The 17219-nt window shown below is 40.3% G+C and overlaps 1 protein-coding gene across 6 annotated transcripts in view; it reads right to left on the bottom strand.

The window, feature by feature from the left end:
* Positions 1-2356: 2356 nt before the first annotated feature.
* The window catches only part of MSRB3 (methionine sulfoxide reductase B3), an 80983-nt gene continuing 66120 nt past the window's right edge, over positions 2357-17219 (bottom strand). For all 6 annotated transcript variants that reach the window (XM_059846965.1, XM_059846968.1, XM_059846966.1 and 3 more), the window contains 2 exons: positions 8934-9031; positions 2357-4838 (listed from right to left, as the gene is read on the bottom strand). In XM_059846965.1, coding sequence (XP_059702948.1) covers positions 4674-4838; positions 8934-9031 — 263 coding nt within the window. In that variant the 3' untranslated portion in view covers positions 2357-4673. The remainder of the gene's footprint in view (positions 4839-8933; positions 9032-17219) is intronic.

The following is a 17219-nucleotide window of genomic DNA, read 5'->3' on the forward strand; positions in this document are numbered from 1 at the left end:
ACTTCTAGGAGGTCTTTGGGGAAGGCTTCTGTATTTTTCCTGCTTAATTTGGGCTGCTCAAGTGGGTTCCAATCCCAAAAATATGTAGAAAGAGTGGACATATTTATGTTTAGTGCACTTAATACTACACTGGTAGCCTGTGTATAGGGATTTCAGAGTGTCACCTGCCTACACTGCTTGTGGTTTGGCTATTCCAGTGATTTCGCTGGGGCATGTTTGCAGGTATTACCTCACCTTAGTGGTTTTTTAAGTGACTGTAAAAGGAAGATGGCTGTTGGCTGCTGTCGTGGCTTTGATGTGAAAAACCCAGTCAGGCCCTGTGGCGCATGACTTCTCTTTACAACAAAGTGGGAGCAAGCCACACTGGAATGCAGGTCTTCACATATGCAGGATTAGACATTTTTGCAGGTTTATTGTGGGACCTGTAGGCGGCCTCATTTTAATAGCCAATAAAACAAGAAGTATTACTCCAGTTCCGCTGTGTGCTAAGCAACATTGTGTCATACTGAACTTGGAAGCTGACAAATTTGCTTCTGGTGCCATTGAACACTCTGCCATTCATTCAATTAAAAAGTGGGCATATTTATAAAATCACTGATTGCAATGCAGAAAGTGCAAACATCTATTTTGTTTTCATCCTTATTTCCCATTCCCTCCCAGACCACGGGCTAAGGACAAGAGGACTGCTGGCTATGCAGTGACATCAGCACAGACATTTTGTAACAGAATGAACAGTAAGAAAAAATGAATACATATCCCAAATTCTGTCAGAGAAGGTCTAACACAAATTTGATTGGGTAAACGGACTACCAAACAAAGTCAACTGAAATAAGACCGAGACCATTCAGTACAATTGAGAACCAACATTCACATCCACACTTGGCATCATGTTTGTGACAATGCATTCTTTGCTGCTACCCCAACAGCAACCCTGACTTATGATCCTGTCTTATTCTCCTGCCTTAGTCACTGTGGTAAGTCCTCAGTTTTGAGTACTTCATATAGACACATTGGGGTTTTGTTTTAGTATATGAGACCTGATAGAGCTTGTGAAAAAGGCCTACGATTCAAGTGCCTTTTATATATGGAAGGCATAAAGCTACAGCAACAAGAGAATCTCAAAGCAGATGGTTAACTGGCCTTGTGTAGCTGATCCTGCCACTACTGCTTCTCCCACCCTGTGGCTGGGGCACCCTGGAGAACACCAGAACAGCTGGGAGAGTGTCTCTTACTAGAAATTTCTCTGGTTTTGAAGTGTGCCATAGAAGCTTTGGAGTACACATGTGTGTTAAGAAAAACTGCATGCCATACATTGCAAGACACAGCCTGCCTTGAGCTAGATTGGAGCACAGAGCCATGCCCCATGTCTGCTGCAAAAGGATGAATGCCTCTGAAGATGCGTCTCAGCACAGCACCTCTGGGCACTGACAGACTGGCCAGGTTGTGCTGGAAGCACAGGGCAAAGCCAGCACGGGGCATCCAGCTCTGCCTCTCCTTTTAGTGGGTACAAGGTAGTACCTCATTTAAGACATATCAAACTACTACAGTTTTGAGAGGGAAGTACAGTGGATGAGTGGGACACAGAGTCCCAAGGGATTAATTTCTGGACTAAGAGAGATCATACTAAACTCGTAAACAGGTGCTCAGTATGTCATCTAGACACTTGGCAATGTTTGAGAACAATTAGCAGCGGATTTAATTTCAGTATAACTCTCTGGTTCCCACAAACATACACATAGAAGCCAGCTTAAACACAGCCTGCAACTCTTACCCCTCCCTTATACCTATCTTTTAAAACCCGCTGCAGGGCTGATTTACCAAGTGGCAATAACACGCTGCCTGTGCAGTAGTACTCCAAACCTGCATCCTTGGAGATGAAACTTTGGCAGAAACCAACTTACCAGCTACATTGCTCCACTGCAGATGGAGCCTGGGCACTGCAGGGCTCCTATGACATGCTTGCCTGCAACTTACCACACTGAATCTTTTGGAAGAGGCTAAAACTTCTGCTAAGATGAGCCTTTCTCCATACATTTCCTTGCTCTGCTGAGGCCTGGGTATTTGTGACAGTCTCTTGAAAGTTGGTAGGTGCAAGAATACCTGGTACCCTGCAGTGCTGTGTCCCTGACAGAAACCTGCTGGAGATGTAAATTATGTATGTAAATTATAATTTGTATGTAAATTATACATATGTCAAATATACACATACATTAAATTATACATACATTATAACTGGATGTATAATATTCACTGTAAGTTAGGGGAAAGCAAAGTAAAACCAGTTCCCTAAGACACCCTGCAGTGAAGGATGTGGAAATGTGACATAAAACCAGATAAATAAGGAAGCAGAACAGAATTATTTATAAAGAAATTTATTTTATATTTGTGTACAGCAAATATATGAAAACAAATTTGATTTGAAAAATGTATATTTGATTTCTTAAAAGTATTGAACCCTCTTATGGAAAGGTTTTAGTTATTATAAAGGTACAGAAGGCTAAAATTATACTCAAATAATATATGTGTGTGTACATATATATATAAAAACATGTGCAATTTTATATATATATATATATATAGTATATATAAATAACGTGTGACTTACATGATTTTTAAGGTATCTTATTTAAACATCATATTTAAAATAGAGATATTAGAAAATATAGTTTGCTATTTCTACACAGTTTGCATTCAGTTTTTATAAGCATCTAGAGAGTGCAAAATTTAACCATACAGAAATATTCTATTATTCTATACATTGTGCTCAGCTCCCACGTTTCCTCTGTCATGATCATCACCAGACTGAACGAAACTTGGAGGGTTCAATACTAGCCCTTACTAGCATCTTCTAAGAGCAATAAAAGGAAATCTATCTTACCTTGCACTGCACTGTGGTATAGCTTGTGCACAAGAACAATGCATTTCCTATATTAAATGATCTAACTCCCAGAGATCACATACACCTCACCATATTGATTCATTTCATTGCATTCCATATCCTGCAAAAATAAATCTCCTGTAGGACAGCATATATTACTGTGTTCTGAAGCTTAAGTAATAGATTTCTTTAACATAAGGCAGGAATATACTGAAATTTGATAATACTTAAATTGAACAGCAATCTGGAATTAAACCACATTTATGTACGATATTTTTATAGATGCTGCCTTTTTAATATGATTTCATGTTCTTCTAATGTTGCTAAAAAAAAAGGCAATTATGACCATTCCATATGCTTTCACAGTAGCTATATTTTAACTGAAGGGTGTTTGAACTTTAGATAGTATGTTTATTATCACTGACATAAAAACCTCAATCCTGCTTCCATAAAAATCAGTGGTTGCTTTGTTCCTACTAAAAATAAAATTGGATCCAAACATGTTAGTCACAAAGTTTGCTAGTAGAAGTAAATACCATATTCATTAAGTCTCTCAGTGTTTAAAGGCAAAGTGTAGCAAATACTGTGTAGTATAGCTTAAAGAACGGTATTATGCACAATTCTAAGTGTTATTAAAAAAAATCGAAAAGCAGCTGTGAAAAACATCTCATGGGACAATGAATTTTGCTACATGAAAATTTCTGGAACTGTGACAGACTTTTTTTGAATTTATTTCTTACACCAACACTGTCACTCATGCCACTACATTGCCATTGCACAAATTAAAGGCTGGATCTCATATGCAGTATGCATCCAGACAAATTAATCTTTAAAACTGGATGTGTCAGGAGGGTCTCTCTCTTTCTACTGCATTCATTCCTAAACTTCTCTCTAGCAGAAACTGTCATGTTTCTGAATCCTTGTAGCAACCGACAAGATAAAGAGCCTAGTGTCATCCTTCATCTACTTCACTTTGCAAGTTTATCTCTGCACTTGCCCATATAATTACCCCCTGCAGATTTCAACTTTAATTCAGATTTGCATTACACTTGTTGAATAGGCCTCACGAACAGACAAAGCCTCATTAGTAGCCTGCAAAAGTGAACCTTACTAGTTAAAACCTTGATTTAAATACCAAACAAAGGGGAAACACAGATGCTGAGACAATGTTTACATCCTCTCAACCACACCTTTGAAATTTTGGCAGTAAATTAGCCAAAGGATGCTTTTAACATCTCATCCATCTCTTTCAGTTAAGAAGGAACAGCCATAACTACAAGTTTTTGCAAGGTGCGGCCGATGCTGAGAGATGGTTGGATACATATGACCAAAGGCTGCATGCCTCACAAGTCAGAACAAAGCAGAGATGTGCTAGGAATTCAGGATTTTCTTATGCCCAGAAGTTTCCTATGGACTAGAGATAAACGCAAGTCCCATTTCCCACACAAAAAGGAATAGCGTGTAAACCTAGAATAACACAGTATCAAGAAGAAACTAATAACTAATGATGTCAAAGCCTCTCAATTTAAAGATTCCCCAAAGCAATCTCAAAGAAAACAAGAAAAAAGAAAACTTGTGGACTCAGTCAATACATTTTTCAATCCAATTATACGGTAAATGCACTGGCAGGAAAGGCCTCAGTTCTGAAAAGGTGAGGAAGAAGAAGGATGGTGCAAAATGCTTTCATACATTTGAACATTCTTAGGATATAAGAGAGCAGGCAACTTGAAAATTAGAAAACATTCCTTGTAAGCTGTGTGGGATCAACGCAGTTTTCTGCAGGTTTTGCTTCATCCTACAGCTCAGCTTTGCCTGTTGGGGCAGGACTGGCATTAACACTGCCTTCTCCAGCGTTGCTCTTGTCTGCTGGCTTGAAAGATAATGAAGCAGAGTTTGTGCAGTACCGTTTGCCAGTTGGGCGAGGTCCATCATCAAAAATGTGCCCCAGGTGAGCACCACACTGAAACAAAACACAATAGAGTATCACTGTGTCTGTGTGCCGCTCGCTCGCTCGGTGCCATCACTGCGCGGTTAAGCAATGACGAGCAGCTGCTTCCAAGGAAGTGCACTGGTGCCTACATCGCCCTTTCACGTGGGATTTACAGGCTACATTTATTTGCAGGAGTGATCCAGGAAGATGATCTGAGATACCACAGGTGCCAAAGACTCCAAGCCCAAATTTCCAGGGTGTTTCCAGTCACACCACTGCCTATGCTTGGTTGGACCACCATCTCTCAGGATCTGCCTGCTTCTGTAATGATTTCATGGCAGGAGCGCAGCTAAAAACATGGTGGTGAGGACAGCACTGCCCATGTTTCACTTATTGCTGTAAGAATATCTGTGTAAGAAAGGGACAGCATCAGCTCTGGGCTCTCCTCAGACGGCAACCATCTACTACAACCCTTGGTAAAAAAAAAATAAGCCCTTTGGTGATCCTGGCATGGTGATCCTGGCAAGGACCTAAAGCACTAAAGACATTCTTTGAAGTGTACTCTCACACTTCTTTTTTTCCCCCCTTTCTATAGCCTGGCACTCTTCTGAGCATCAAGGTCCTTCTGGGTGCACTTCTTGCCCCTGGAGGGGATGGAGCTCAACCCACTCATCTCATAATAATTTCTATAATACATAAAGATAGGGACAGGTAGGTGACTGAAAAAGACCTGTAGTGTGGATATGTAAAATATTTCTTAACTAATAATCTTTGTCTGGGAGTAATTATAAATGGTGCTGAATTTTGCTTCTTGTAAGGAATATGAAAGTATAAATGATCTGCTGCCACTTTTGCTCTGTATCAATCAGACCCAAACACTTGCAGTGCTATTCAGAGTGAGCACTACTGATCTTGTCTGTAAGGAAGGTAACAGTCCTTTGCTTTACAAGGACTGCTTTACAAATACAATATTTTGAGAAAGCTAACCCTGCTGATCCTTATTCAAAAATTAAGATTATTATCACTGCACATTATGGCTGACAATTTATCTGGATAAGAACTTCTTGTAATTAGTCACTTGAATTCCACAAGTTCATTTTTACAGCATGCCACGAGAAACAAAAAAATAAAACCTTGCACTGGAGAAATATTTATCTTTAACAGGAAAGTCATGCTGCTTTACCAAAGGACCTCGGCCTTTCAAGTCAACAGCAGATCTCAGTGAGAGGTGGAATGATGTAATTGAGATCACAGACCTGCTCATGGGCTCACAGTCAGACAGCAAAAATTAAAGACTGCAAATTATTCTTAACATTTAATTAATTCATAGTATTCCAAATACATAGAGGCAATAGTGACTATTCCAAACTCTGAATGAATTAGTGATGGCAAATCTCTACCCCGCAGTTAATGTGTTGCTAATGTTCTCCTGCTGTTATGGCCTCTAATTCACCAAAGCAGCAGGAAAGGTGTCTGTAGAAGCATCTAAAGTTTCACCTCCAGGTTAAACTTTCTCAATAGACTGAAAGGCAGGGGGAGGCTCTCACACCAGCTAGGTGGGAAAGAAACTCTGCTTATTTAATGAAAGCTGAAGCAACAATCTTCACTGCCTTCAGGAGTATGGCAGGTAGACACGTGAAGCTTCAGTGCTCCCACCTGTTGGCTGCACCCATGCAGACACATCCCACATCCCACAGCAGGCTCCCTGCTCCTGATGAAGTGTCATTGAGACAGCCATGGCAGTCCAGCAAGGATTCCAATAACAACCAAAGGTTTCCATCCTGTGGTATCAGCAGAACAAACTCCCACAGGCAATGGAAAATGGTATGCATGACTGGGTTAAGCAGCAGTTGCTCAGCTTTGTAAGGAAGGAAGATAAAACAAAGGAAGTAAGTAAAACGAAGTTGAATGGGACCTAGAGAAAACTAAGCTTCAGGTTTTCTTCCTGAAAGACTGCTGTCTGGCCATCTTTTCCTCCATTATCCACTGCTTATCCTTTTTATCATTTTCCTTTATATTGAAGGCCTTTTTTTACATTAGCATGTGCAAAAACCCTGAGCTGTTTCTGAATGTGGAGTATCTAACAATGAAGCATTTCACCTGACTATAAGCATACCTTTGGGGTGAAAAAAAAATTAAGTGTCCCAGGGAGAGTATTTTTCTAAATGCTCAGCATCCTAATTAAATCATCTTGTCTCAACTAAGAGTGCTTCAAAACCTCCGGCTGGAAGTGTTAAACAGATCTTTTCCAGACTAACATTTAACAAAAGATAAATCATTCCCTCTCTACTGGACAGAAATAGAACAAGAGAAACTGCAGAGAGAAACGGTCTATCAAGTAATATATTCACACAGACTACAAAGACAATCTATCAAACAGGTTTTCCTCACAAAACCTGAGAAGCTGTATGAGAGTCCAAGGTACTCTCATTACACCTTTTTGTGATGGCAGAATCACTCCAGGGTTGAATTACTGCAAAATCTGCGACCTTCTGAGATTACCTCTCACCAAAAATTTATGTGGCGATTCTCCATATAGAGGACTCTATAACTCATCTGCCCTAAACAGAAATGTATTTCAGTCCTTTGTAGTACAGTACAAGAAACCTGGCACTCAGCTGAGAGTACAAAGGATGAAATGACTTTACTGTCTTCCCCACACATAATAGGTGCTGACCATTTTTCTAGGACATATATACATGCCTGCAGAGCCTCTGGAAAAGAAACAATTATCTGTTGCAGCCTTGTACATAAATATATTGGGCAGAATGAACCAGGACAGTGAAATGGTTAAAGCATTCCAAGTATGTGCTTGGGAGCAGGAAAAGGGGGTTTACTGCTAACTGTCAGTATGCTTGGATCTCCCAAGCCTCCTGGTTCTAATATACTGCTGGGAGGCATGGAAAGCAGCTTGCAGTCAGCTGCCGCAGTAGAGAATCCAAACTATTGGTGTGCAAACACTACTCTTGTGACTACGGAATTTTATTGATTTGCACAGGAAAAATAGTAGGTAGGGAGACCACAGGGAAAGGGATGCTTTTTGATTATGCCAGTAACCATTGCTGAAGCAAGAGCTTCCCAATCTGCAGTCTCATTGCTACCTTGCTAGCGCATTTAGGGAAGTGGATATTCCCACAAAGTGTTGAATGGATCTTCTACAGTATATCATCCATGTAAAAACTTCAGAATTTCATAGAACACATGACAAAGTAGCAGACACCCTAATTTGGTCATTAACATATCGACCAAATGCTCTATGCAGACTGAAGTTAATGGATACTTTTGAGAAGTTTCTCCACTCACTCCGAACCCTATATAATGAGGTCTGACTGACTAGCAAGAATGCATATTGCAAGGGATAAAATCACTTAACCCCCACAACAATGCTGGAAGAACAGCAAATTATCAGTGTCCAAATGAAGCTGCTGCTTCTCTCAGGAGGAGTTTGAGAAAGTGGAGCTAGAGGACTGCAAGCTGCTGGCTACAGCTGCTGAACACCAATGCAGCAGCTTCTCCCTTTGCTAGGTAATGATTAAGCCATTCCCTTCACAGAAAGGAGGGCAGCACAAAGGATGACAGAAAGTAGAACAAGACAGATTAACGGAAAATTTGGGCATGTTTTGAATGACTACTGAGTTCATTATTATGGCAGATGGGATTATTTGAGGCAGCCATTAGGACTGTGCTGGGAATGAGTGTTGGGAACAAGTTAGCATGGATGCACAGTAATGTAGAGTGATGGAATCAGCACACAGACAGTCGCTCCACTGCTTTTGACTTCTCTCAACTGCTCACATGTGGAGTCAGTCGGACAGGCTCAGGCTCAGGAGCTCCTTTGAAGGGACCCTCTTCAGGAAGACTATTTTTGTACACTCAGCACTGAGTCCAACCATTTACATCTGCTCTGTTAAATCTCACATGAGACAACAATGTGCATTCCAACGATCCCTTTGTGCCTTCAGCTCATTCCACCCAGCTTTTATGCCTATGACCCATTGTGCTCTCTCACAATTATTACTATTTAATAGAACTGAAAGGTTTACAAATCTCAAGGAAAGTACAGCATACTGTAATGGTTTTTGCAGCCTTTGCCATTGGAATGATCTGAGTGTGCTATAAGCTAACCTGACTGCAGGATATCTCAATCCGATGCATCCCATAGGAGAAATCATCGTTGAAAGCAATTACATCAGGACTGATCACATCATAAAAGGAAGGCCAACCTGGAAAAGAGGAACAACATAGGTAAAAAAAGAGGGTGTCTTTGTGGCAGATAGCATTGAAAAAAGCAGGACAGAATCACACTTTGAAAAATGTTCATCTGACTCCAGAGCATGGAAATAATGAAATGGAGATTTTTAATCCTAAATCACTTAGGTACTTAGGAAAACTTCCCCTCCAAGTACAGATGTTTACAGAAAAGGACTAAGCCGCCCTTAGCTGCCCAACCTCCATCTCCACAGGGATTCCTGCACTCCACCACAAACAGTGATAGCAGTTTAGCTTGGGGACAAAGGTCCCAGGTAAGCCAATTCAGCTTCAACCCCAAGTTAAGAAAAAAACCCATAAATTCCATCCTGAATATAAACAGCAAGGCTTTATGGAACAGAAATGCTTTTGCATTTGCAATATAAAGACACTTGGAAAAATAATTGAGAAATTGTAGTTTAGAGTCCCAAAACATGCCTTAACCTTTGCTTTACCCAAGGCAAACCCAAAAGGATGTGTTCAGACACTGAACCATCACACTCTAGAGGTAGTGACATGATTATTATTGTGTCTCATATCAAAACAGTAATGAGTGCTTCAGATCAGACATGAACAGATGGAACCATAACTATGCCTGTGTTAGACACTAGTGGAGGATCTGCATGTGGTCTGTATCCAGAATAAAACAACTGCACTCACTAATGTACATGTTCAAAGCAGCTGATAGCTGAGCACTGAGCTGCATGACCAGACACCAGATGATGATATGTGTACCTGAACTACCAGTAATGGCCACTTACCAAAATAATGACCTTCCACTCTTTAACTATTCCACACAAAATCTCCCCCTCTCCAGAACACAGGCAAACAACACAGCGGTGGTGACCCAGAAGACACCCATTACATAGTAACTTCTCAGCCACTCCTCAAAAGCCATCATAATGCTCCATTTCCTGAAGCAGGGTTCCCACATCAGCAACTGACAGGCTTTAAGGTCATGTCAGCATCTACCAGTGCCCATCTGAAATCTCACCAGCTATCTGTCCTTCTCATTCAGTCTCTTGCCAAATATAACATGCACAGGCAGCTCTTGCTCTCTCCCCGTATTATCCATATGCCCAAGAAAAAAGAATTTCCTAGCTTCTTGTCCTAATATTTGTTGAGCATTTGGTATTGATGATTTCATAAAATGACTTGCAATAAACTATTAAGAAACACAGCAGTAGCTTTGAATCACTGCATGCAGATGAATGAAGGATATATACAGCTTTCCATAAGAAAAGTGAGTAAAAATTTCTATACAGTAAAAAGAGAGTGGAAACTATCAACTTTTCCGAATGCGTGTAGAGAAAATGTGTAAACTGGAAAAAGACCCATATGCCTTCAGTTGTATCCTAGATTATAAAATACGGAAGAAGATTTATTAGGATGTATGCATAACAAGGATATTTTTTTAAACAAAGAAATGCTCAGAAACGTGCTTCTCTTCCTTTTCGGAGCACACATATAGCAGCATTTCTAAGCTACCTAAGTCCTATGCTCACAAGGTGCCTCCTACCACCACAATTGTTTCAACCCCAGAACTTCCTGCAGAAACAAGAAGAGTCATCACCCTCTCTCCAATTACTACAAATGGAAGAGTTATAGACAGCAGGCAGACTGAGGAGCAAGCACCCTGAACAGGGAAAATATCCCACAAAACAGGAACTCAAAACAATGTAGCAATGCTAACTGTAAAAAAACAATTTATAAAGCCTTCCCCTCATGCAAAATGTTGCTGTCAAACAACTACCTTCACAAACAGAAAAGGAGTAAACACATGACAAGTTTTGTAAAAGGGGTTACCCTGTTGACAGAAAAATTGATGTTTCCTAATTGGTGGCTCCTTTCCAACACCATTTGTCATCTTTTTAGCTGGGCCTCTGTCCAATGAAAATTGAGCTAGTCAGAATATTTTTAATGAACCTTATTTGTTTGCTTGTTTTTTAATTTAATAATTTTGCAAAGCAGACATATCAGTTTGCCCTCGTGTGATGGTAGAGGAATTTCAAAGAGAGAGCTCTTTGGAACAACCATCTGATCATGTGAAAGCCTTTAGAGAAGGCAAACTTCAGGGCTGCAGAAATTCTCAAAGAAAACCATGCCTCCTTCATTATAGCAATGAGGGGGAAGCTTCAAAGACTGCAACACAGAGATTGAAGCAATCTGTGTCTTGCTGAGAAAATTATCTTGTGAGAAGAGTTTGGAGGAGATGTGTTTATGTCAGCTTTGACATTAAGAAAGATCATCCATCCTTCTTTCTCTGGGCTTCTCCTTTTGGTCTTCCCATTCACCAGAGAAAAATTATTTGCTTTGGATGCACTCCATACTCTTCTAAAAATGAAGTCATCTGAAACCTATATAAACAGGCAAGCTTCTCCTAAAGTAGTCTTTGTACCCAACTGGAGTGACTTCAGATTAGACTGTCAGTTCATGCTACATGTGACACATGTTCCAAAGGATCCACCACTGCCACAGATGGTCCCCAAGAGAGGGACTAGGAAACAGATCTCCTCAGTGTGGGTTTTTAACTCCCTGCCAAACTGTCTCTTCTCGAGTTACACGGCAGGGCAGGCACCAGCAATCCCAGGACAAACCACTAACTCTGTGAGGGTTAACTGAAAACCGAGCAGACCTTGGAACAGAAAATGTCCTGAAAGGCACAGTGACACACACTGTCATTCTGTTGACCTTGAGAGGAAGATAAGTGAATTGCTCATTGAGTTGATGAGCCAGACTGACCAGAAAATCAATCCCCTTTTGCAGTCTCATTTCCTCTCCTGAGGTAGAGTGGAAAACCCATCTGATAGCTTGCTAAGCCTTCTTGCATCATTTTGTCTGCTTCAAAAGCTGCCAGGAACAAGCTGTAGCAGCAGCAGTCTGCTTGCCTGCATATCAGGCACCTCTCAGTGGTGTAGAAAGTCAGCCTTGAAGCTTCTGTCTATACAAGAGGTAAATGGCCCAGCAGTGCCTCCACTTTGCAGGCCCCAGGCCACTTCACCTCTCCCTGGCTGCAGCCCCTCCACTCCTACCCACTGTAAGGCTGCAAAATGGTGTGCTACCTTTACATTTTAGGCTGGTCTATGCTGTCCATTAAATCTTCAGCTCACCTTTGAAGGCTACCTGGCTACTTGTTAAGGGCATGCTGCTGCAGGGATAGGGGAGATGATGACCATTTTGGATCTCTTGTGCCTCTGCTAAGCTGAGAGAAACAGTAACCCTTATCACTGCAAAGGCTGAGCACTGGTGGAGACCTTTTTCAAATCCTGGTTCCAAGACTCAACCCTCCTTGGGTGATGGCCCTCTGTCAAGTCTGGCCCACATCTGATGGGCAGCAGGAGTCAGGCCATCCTTTTGAAGGATGGTTAAACATACCAGCTAGGAAGAAATAGCCTCTGGAGGAATGGGGCAAAAGGTAACGGCAAGAGAGAAGATGAGGGTGGGAGAAGTTTACCAGATGAATGAACAACTTCAAATGGCATTCACACTTTTGTGTGTGTGAACAGCAACTATGATTTGTGAATACATTTATCCTTGAATGCAAAGTTTAGTTTGAGGGACAGTATGATACAGTAATCACCAGCAATTTTTATTGCATTTAAATGGGTTCATTCTTAGATTCACAGACACTTTGCACCACACTGGCAATATGAACAGGATTTAAAATAGGAGTCTGTTGTGTTTGTGTTCACTCCAACAACCCTTTGCATGGGAGTCAGGCCACTATGTCCTAAGGGCCAGTTTCTGGTAAGTTAATAAGCAAGCCACAAGAGATGAGTAGTTTTTCAAATATACAGCAATTATAATTTCTTAGATCTAAAATACACTTAATAAAGCAATGAAACTTTCTTCTGTCAAGTCTTTAAATGAAAAGCATGTGTAAGCTGAACATTACTGACAGATCTTTTCCTCTCCATCCTGCATGAGTAACAGAGAGGATCTTCCACTGCTGGGAGTCACACACAGAGTCATGTCCTATTCTTTCTCTTTCAAGGACAGCCCCCAAATATTTTGTAAAAGTTGTGCAGCATTTCTAAAATTCACTCTACATGTCACCACCAAAACTGAATCTTCTGTGTTTTATAATGTTTTCCCTATTCTGGAAAATATGAGACAGTGGTTTATGCTTCTTTGTCAAAGAATGCTTTCTTGCCTGGCACTGCCCTGGGCACCAACACAGAAGGACAGGGAGGAACAGAAACATTGAGCCTGGTAACCAACGCTGGATGCTGCTTTTGCCACTCTGGGCAGAGGGCTTAAAATCATTCAGAAGAGGCCATCTTCTTTCTCACTTCCAGACCTCCTCTTCCAGGTACCTGACTGAGTCTGTATTTCTAATGAGCTACTCATGGTGGGCACATATACAGGCAGCTGGCACAAGGTGGGTACAGGACAACACAGCTACAAGCACACAGCAGTCCCAGAGAGCTGACAAACTGAACAGTCAAATTGAGATGCCAAAGTAGTTATAATGCCAGAGGAAGGCAGCAAACACAAACAGTGTGCCAGTAGTCCAGCCTCCATTTTGCATTCCTGATACAAATATGAAACTCCAGCAGGAGTAGATTGTTTCTTTCACATTAATCCTGGAAGCTCCAAAGACCCTTATTTTTTGGGCTACTCCAGGATTCTTTATTGGGGCAATTCTGACCTCATGCAAAAAAAAGAAAGACATTTTGTTCTCATAAACTTTTGTAAAGTAGTCCACCTGCTGATTGACTGATCAATATTAGATATATCTCAAACCTCCTTCCAGTTTTGCACGTTTGCACACATTTTACTGTAGTTAGAACTTCAACTTCCTAGTAGATGGATGCAAGCACTTACACATCTAACCGTTAGACTTGTGCCTCTGTAATTGTTTGCAGAAGCAAAATGGCAGGTTGCTTCTGAAAATCAGCCTTGCTAGGCTATTTTCCCCCCTATCCTTAACTAATTCACCCTTTGCCATTTTTTTGAACAGCAAAACTGCAATCCCAAAGCATGTAATACTCTGACACAATTCCCATCTCATACACCTGCCGACTGGAGAGTTCCAGTTTCTCAGTAACTGTGGTGTCCATAGTTGTTTTTCATTTTAGATCCCTAGGAGATTAAATCCAACCTGCATTTTATCATTCTTTGCTGTAATTATTCCAAGCATTTACTTCAGTGAGTTATTTACAGATGGAGAAGTAGGGGGAGATGGAAGATGTTAGAACTACCAAATGGCACCAGATGTAAAAGAGGACCTTGACCCGAAAAATACCTTGTTTCTCTGATGTGCTGTATTTTTAACCTAATGTGGATTAATGAAAACCCAAAGGCTTTCTAAGGTAGAGTCTCATCATTTATCTTCACTGAGAAACCATGTCTGTGTAAAAACATAAAGTGTATTAGGATTAAAAAAAGGTAATAAAGCTTCTGCTTTGAAATTGCTGTAAAGCTGAAGGGCTTTCACTTTTTTCTTTCTCAAAGGTTTATTGAAACAGAATCTGAAAGACATAGGCATCCACAGCTGTAACTTCTCACATAAAAGTTTAATGTAGAACTACAAAGTGACATGTTGCTATTATGTAGGATGCCTGTACAGATATAGGGCTTTCTTTTTTTTGGCTAGCACAGAACATCCTGGGTTATTTTTCTTAATATCTCCATGACGATGAATGAATAATGAATATTCTTTCTTACAATTATTTTATTGTGAGGTAACACTTCTTTCTGTGGAGGTTCATGTAATTTATCCAAATGTAGCTGGAAACACAGGCACTGAAACATTCTTGCTCACCAGTAAACAGCTTTACATTAGATATGTATTCCAAAGGGGAAAAAAATGGCCATTCCTTTCCAGCACCATCAGATACAAGAAGGACAACAAAGTACTGCTCTTCAACAGATCACGCCAGAAAAGGATCAGAGTTATAGCTAGGCAGGGGTTGAAGGGAACAATACAAAGGCAAAATGAAACTTAATTTTGGAAGAAAAAGTAAAGAGAGAGCTTCTCTCTAATACTACCTGTCTGTAACAGCAAAGTTGGGCTATTGCAGCAGGCAAATACTGTGCAGCCAGAACAGTGTGGGAAGGGAATTTTTCAAAACAACTGAACTTCTACTAGCAGCTTTTATGAGACAATTGCCATCTGTTTTTTCCTTTATGTTTCTCACTTGGGAAATAAAAAAAAGTGAAAGCCATGAATAAAGGTGGTATTTGTTTTCTTCCTTTACAGCACTCTGAGCATCCAAACAACTTACCATGAAACAGCATATGCAATCCAGATTTATTTCCTTGTTAGTGGGAGGAGGTTATATTTGTTTAAAATGATTGTTAAGGGAGATCTGAAACTTAGCGTCTACAATTTCATTTGACATCTGAATTTTTTAGAACAAGAGTGCCCCTGATGTCTCTTGAGCAATAAAAGCATGGGGCCTACTCTCTTTAGCAATTAATAACTCTATCACAATACTGCTCTTGCCCTAGCTGCTTCCTTTGTGCTTTCACTGTGGTCTAAAATACTGATTAATACAGGCTGGTTCTTTTAGAGTCTTCCTCTGTAAGATTCAACATCTTGAATGTACAAGCCACTACTAAAATCTCCAGGTAGGCAGGAGCTAGGGTCTTCCTCATGTCTTCTTACAAAGATTGAGTTACTAATGGTTTCTTTCTTGGTTCAGGTTCAACAAAACTACTGAACCTAACTCACTTCCTCCCAAAGGACGGGTTTCTCCCCTCATCTGAATAGTGTCTCTTGTTACTTTAAATCATGGCTAATGTTTTTAAAAATATATCTTACACATAAGTCAGCTGTAGATCTTCAGCATCAAAGGAGCCAAACAGAACTGTGTGAAGCAGTGTAACCTTAAGCTATAATTTTAAAATGCCATCATGAAATCTCTCAAATAGTTTTTAAAATTTACTGTTGACCTAATAACCTCAGCCCAAAGCATTTAACTTCAAATAGTTGTTTTTGTTTTCCCTCCAAAAGCAGTATTGGTAAAACAAATATATATATTGCAAAATACCTTGAAATTTGTATATCAATGAGTTATCTGTGCAACTCACTGAAATTGCTAAAGTTTTCATATGAGATGAGTAAATCAGGATAGCAGTAGAGCTGGCAGGCCTTAGATGGAAGTGATTTGATAAAATCTGAATTCTAATGCAACATGTTCACAGAGAAAGTTAAAAAAACCAAGCAAATGCAACCTTGTAATAATCAACATCTGGCACTGAAATAAGCAGCAGTCACAGATGAAATACATATTTGAAAAATTTGTCATGGTGTCTTTCAAGTAATGAATATCCACAAATTGTTTGTTGAAATATTTTCCTTTTAGTATTGTTATGCATGTCTGGGAAATAAAGTTTGTAAAGAACAGCCAGAACTCAGCTGCATGCTCAAAACTGAAACCACAGAGATTACTGAATTAATTTTAATACCAAAAAAACCCAAAGCCTGTACTGCCTTCCTTTTACAGCTATATTCCTTCTATGAACCTCCTCCACTAGTGCCTCCAGTATTGAATACTCTAGCAGACAAGCACCCTCCTTGTTTCAGCTGGACAAACAGGTTCTCATCTCAACTGTAAAGTTATAATTTAATATAATCTTCCCTTGTAACAAGGGAAAGTGCTACTACACTGGGTTGTTAAAAAAAACAACACCCCCGCACAACCAACAATAAAAAAGACAAGCATTCACTTTCTTCTGTTTACTTCATTAAAGGAGATGTCTAGGTGAGGGAACTTGGTCACAAACTAAAAACTGACATAATTTTCTTGACCATTAAGGAAAACTTTTGTCAGGATTGGGGCAAAAACCTGAGGCAGTTAGCTGATGGCAATGTCTGATACCAAAGACTGACAGAATAGAGCATTGAAAGCAGAGTGAAGACAGAGCTTCAAACCATCAGGTCTCTAAGGGCCATTTGGCCACAGGACAAGACTCTGCAGGAGGAGAATATGGAGAGGTGGAGCATGGCTCCTTCTCATGCCACCGTGGAGAGCAAAACCCTCCTCTTTGCCTAATATCACAGTTTATCTACAAAGCTAGTCCTTAAGATCAATACATTTCTAGACCAGGATTTTTATTACACTGCAGGAACATTTCACCATGAACTACACACCCATCAAGCCCTGAAAGGAACCTAGCCTTGAAGCTGTGCTTCTCATGGGGAGTGCAAGATCT

This window comes from Haemorhous mexicanus, chromosome 5 (genome assembly GCF_027477595.1).
Source record: "Haemorhous mexicanus isolate bHaeMex1 chromosome 5, bHaeMex1.pri, whole genome shotgun sequence".
NCBI classification, from domain to species: domain Eukaryota; kingdom Metazoa; phylum Chordata; class Aves; order Passeriformes; family Fringillidae; genus Haemorhous; species Haemorhous mexicanus.